A 5,000-nucleotide genomic window follows, 5' to 3' on the forward strand; every position below is an offset into this window, starting at 1 on the left:
TTTTCATCGTTTCACACATATTCTGACAAGGTCACAAAACAAATTAAAGCATTAACAAGAAACTTCCTTGACTTTATTTGATACTTATTCATATCTGGAGGAAATCTTACATTTGAAACAATCAGAACGTAAACATGGGAATGTATCAACCTGAATGCCAGTAGAGTGTGTGCTCTTACTCATTTTTCTTTAGAGAGAGAGAGAGAGAGAGAGATTGACAGAGATGGAAAGAGAGAGAGAGGGTGGAGAGGGTTTTGCCACAGGAAATAAACTATCCACACGCAGGGAATTCCACTCACCATTATCATCTGAAAAGCAATATGACTCCCGGGACTCCACACCTTGACGTCAGAGGCAGCTAGCTCCTTCAAACTGTTGAAGGGCAGCTCCACCTTCGGCAGGATGAGCATGGCCTTGAGGTTCCCCCGGTACACCACGCCCAGGATGAAGGCCACGAGAAGCCACAGGCCCCCAATGGTTCTTGCGGCATATTCGGCGGGTTCCCAAGGTACGGCTGAAGAGGAAAAGGAGAAGGAAGGAGGAGGAGGAGGAGGAGGAAAAGAAGAAAGTCAGGGAGATATCTGGTTGATTTCTAAAAAATATATATGCATTTGTAATTATTTCTACATATCTACCTTCATTTGTGAAGTCATGAATAGAACCTTACGTTGACTTATAAGGTGAGACAGAGTCCACAGGAAGGATCTTTCACCAAGAACCGTCACTTTATTCATGTTACACGTTTCTCCAGTTGCTCCACCCTCGGTCCTAGGGGGGGGGGGGATTAAATTCAATACGAAACTGCATAAAGATAGTTCTATCAATATGTACCAATTCTGAAGTAAGACATCATTGGCAAACCAACAGCACATCAGAAGTGTAAACCCACTGAGGTCGAGTCAGCTTGGTCTGCGCCTTGAGAATACCCCAGGTAACTGCGCAGACTACCATGGCTGCGAGAAACACCGTCAGCCACACCTGCGTCGAGAGGAGGAGCATTACAAGTGGCAGGAAGGACGTATTTGACTCATTCAGTGATCATTTAGGAAGTGAGATCTTATATTTGCTAACTACATCTGCACTAGATATAGATGATTTTTAATGGTCTTTTGATTAAGCAATAATGATCAAAACAACAATAAAAAGAAAAACACGAATAACTACAAAATCAAAATATCAAAATCAACAATTACAAAAAAAAGTTGTCTTTCAATATATATGTACACACATATATATATACACACATATAGATAAAGACCACTACAGAACCATTCCACCATATCTAAGCTTTCCTTCATACCATGGGAGCGAAAGGCTTGATGAATCCCGTGATATCGGATTGCAAGTCGGGTCGCTTGTAAATAACAACGAACTCTTCCATGGTCACAACTTCCGTGAACTGCAATACCCTCAGCCGCTCCGAGGTGATGCTCAGAGGTAAGCCTATATCGGCTTTCTTAAATGAAATAAATAGGTAAATGGATGTAGGAAAAGGAATGTAAAAGCCACATAATCGTATTAACAGACTTCATCGGAAAAGCACATGATAGTATTAAGAGACTTAACAAGAAAACATATTCTTATTAAGAGACTTGATATGAAAACAGCATAATAGTCTTATTAGATCTAATATGTAAACGGGCATGATTATGCTACGTTTACAAACTACACGTTATATTACAACTGCAAATATATTCCCCATAACAGTAGTTCAAAAAAAAAAAAATATATATATATATATATAATATGAAAATTGTAGAGTGCATTATAAGATCTAATTATCCTATATAATGCTTTAGACAAAAACAAAGATACACTTACCCCATCTACAATATACCCGATTATACCTGTCCAAGACCCATTAGGAAGTTGATGCCCATACAGGTGATCTTCAGGTACCACCCATTCGTAGCTGTCAGGTACAATGGGCTGGTTAACGGTAAAGTTCCTCGTTGACTACCATGATATTATATATGACGAGGGTGACGAATGTTATGATGATAGTTATCCTGATACTGTTAATGATAGTGATGGTGGTGGTGATGAAAATGGTGACGATGATTATGAAAATAATGTCATAAATACTGACAATGATAATGATGAAAATAATAGAAGCGGTGATAATAACTCAAATTTAAGAGGTAATAGTGATGATAATGTTGCTAGCAATAATTATACTATTAAAATGATGTTATTAATGATGATACTTATGCCTTTGCTGTTAATGATGATAATGGTAATGATGACAATAACAATTCTGAAAGAAATAGTGACAACGATAGCGATGATAACAATAGAAGTAGTGACAATAACTCAAATTAAGAAGGTAATAGTAATAATACTCCAGGTAACAATGATTAGTGATAATGATCATTTATGAAGACAGCAATATCTTTAAAGCCAACCAGAATGATAAGGGTAATTAAGTAATAATGCAAATCTTAATTAGATTGAGCATGAAAGCTGGGAAATAGGTAATGATCATAGATTATTGGTATTCATGATAGCAATATTAAATAATGAAACTGGCTAACAATAATGATAACACTAACAATAATAGAACTCATAATAATGATGATAATAATATTAACAATAAAAACAACAATGATAACGAAACTGATAATGATAATGATAATAGCAAAACTATTGATGACAAAAAAAAAAAAAAAAAAAAAAAACACATAGATTAAAAATCACCATTGAAATGATCATTACAAAATAAATTCTTACCAACGTCCAATATATTTCATGAGAATCTCAAATATCTCAACTGCCAAACCGCTAATCTTGTACGGAGGAGCCTCATTCTCCACCACAACCATAGGTGGACCCTGTAGGAAGAAGGTATATTTACATTTTATAATTTCCAATCACTCTTGAGAAACTAGGATGCGACAGGTTCTGATAGTTGTGATAATATGATCGAATTGGTATACAGATTATTGGAATATACTGAAAAGAGAAAATATGTATTTATTTTATATATCTTACAGGTCCAGCGATAGGTAGATACACAACTCAATTATTATTATTATTATTATTTTTTTTTTTTTTAAGGAATATTATCACATTTCTAGTATTTGGCCGAAAGACACTGGTGACTTTATTATCAGTGTTATAACCGCAGAGAAACATTTACATACATAATGGTATAAGCACCTACTTGTACTTAATCTGCCTGTTTACATTTTAAGTCCTTTTTCAATGTTCAAGCGGCTTTGAGATGTTTGGTTTCAATAAATATAGTTGTAATATTAATAGGGTCATAACAGAAAAAAACGCCCTATGCTGTTCCAACCTATTTGAAACCCTAGGGTATTCTGAATTTCGTTATGTGAAACCTACATTCTTACAAGAGGAAGACTGCTTAAGTTTAAATAACAATTATGTCTGACAATCAATCGAAACATTTAAAAGATAATAATCCGGATAGGCACATACCACTTATTTCGATCCATCTGTAATTATACGGGTAAGAAAATGAGCAAAACTCGTAAGATTTGGGAGAACAAAAATATATCTGGTATTGAATAAAAATACGGCAGGTATTCGATCCAACGTTCTCCTGAATGAACTCTGTACGGATAGGAATCCGTCTAACCAGAACAAAAAGAAGTACATTTATTGTTGTTTTCAAATCGAATTTTGAAGTGTCCACCATTTACAGATAAAAATATAAGCAGGTATAGGTTCTTAAAGATATGTGAGAAAAGGTTTAAAAATTGTGTTTAGCTGTAATAGTTTACCAAATTAATGGGGATATGAGTAGTTTTCACTACTTCAATGTATATAGGTCTATCTTCACTGAAAAAGGCAAAAAACTACAGCTTAATATACACTCAGATATTAATATTCTGCTTCACTTTTTTATTTGTTTGTTTCTCTGTCTTTACTCAAGTCGTAATATGTTAGCATTGATGATAGGGCTGGTTACATTTCGGGCCTCTTTCCTAATTCCTATTTTTTTATTACTTTTTTTAAGAGTTGCAATATATATACAATATGTAAATATGTGAGAACTACTGAAACATGTGTGATTTACGTACAACTAAGTATGTTATCAAATGCATTACATACCCTCGTATTCTCCCATATCATTATTATACATGTCAACAATGTAATTATTTGATACTGTCAATGATAGGCAGGTGCATGACGGCTCCCAGTGAAGCTATACGTTCGCCTGTTGATCTCCCCCTAATATGTAACTTCTTGGAGACAAGAAGCCACAAGATGCAACCTAGTCAACACCGTGAATTTCAACACCACACACAATAAGGAAATCGAAACTAAAGTGAAATGAATGAATGAAACACTAATTGCATGAGAAGTCACTGCTCAATAAATAAAATAAATAATAGTAGTAATAATAATAATAATAATGATAATAATAATAACAATAATAATAATAATTATAATAATAATCTGAAGGACTATTTCAACTTAACGGAAACAGTTGTGGTCACAGAACTATGTGCAGAAGGACGCAATAACCGTAACAAAAGATGTAGAGCATGTGTGTTCCAGTGAGATAAAATAGTAGTACACGTAATTCCATCGATCTATTGGGATTTAATGGACTTGGCTTAATTATTTTCACGAAGGATTGTACGACCTTATGAGACAAAGCTAATGCAGAAAAAACATGTCATATGTCCAAATACATATAATACCAAACACCGTAATTTCAGCATTACCTTAGAAAGTCCCTTTCAATTAAACTCAAGAAATCTAAAGCTCATCCAATTGGAACCGAAACGCGTCTGCAACTCACCGCTAGAACGGCAATCCGAACGCAGGGTTCATCCTTAAGTGGCATCATGACCGCTCTCTACAAAACACGACACATAACTACGTCAAATCCCCTGTAAATACTATTTAAACCCCAGTAGCAAAGGTCGGGATTATATTGTATGTAATTACTATTTTGTACGAAGGAAATAAAAAGGTAGAGGTGCTCGAAAGGTCAACGCTCCATTGGGAATGTTGTTGATATTTGT

The 5,000-nt window shown here is 34.8% G+C and overlaps 1 protein-coding gene across 1 annotated transcript in view; it reads right to left on the bottom strand.

Annotated features, from left to right (window-relative positions):
• Positions 1-4,822, bottom strand: part of LOC125032851 (glutamate receptor ionotropic, delta-2-like) — a 12,286-nt gene extending 7,464 nt beyond the window's left edge. The window contains exons 1-6 of the mRNA XM_047624236.1: positions 4,775-4,822; positions 2,731-2,831; positions 1,822-1,912; positions 1,301-1,456; positions 866-978; positions 300-480 (exon numbers count right to left, since the gene is read on the bottom strand). Coding sequence (XP_047480192.1) covers positions 300-480; positions 866-978; positions 1,301-1,456; positions 1,822-1,912; positions 2,731-2,831; positions 4,775-4,822 — 690 coding nt within the window. The remainder of the gene's footprint in view (positions 1-299; positions 481-865; positions 979-1,300; positions 1,457-1,821; positions 1,913-2,730; positions 2,832-4,774) is intronic.
• Positions 4,823-5,000: the final 178 nt, after the last annotated feature.

The sequence above is a fragment of the Penaeus chinensis genome, chromosome 15, assembly GCF_019202785.1.
Source record: "Penaeus chinensis breed Huanghai No. 1 chromosome 15, ASM1920278v2, whole genome shotgun sequence".
NCBI classification, from domain to species: Eukaryota; Metazoa; Arthropoda; class Malacostraca; order Decapoda; family Penaeidae; genus Penaeus; species Penaeus chinensis.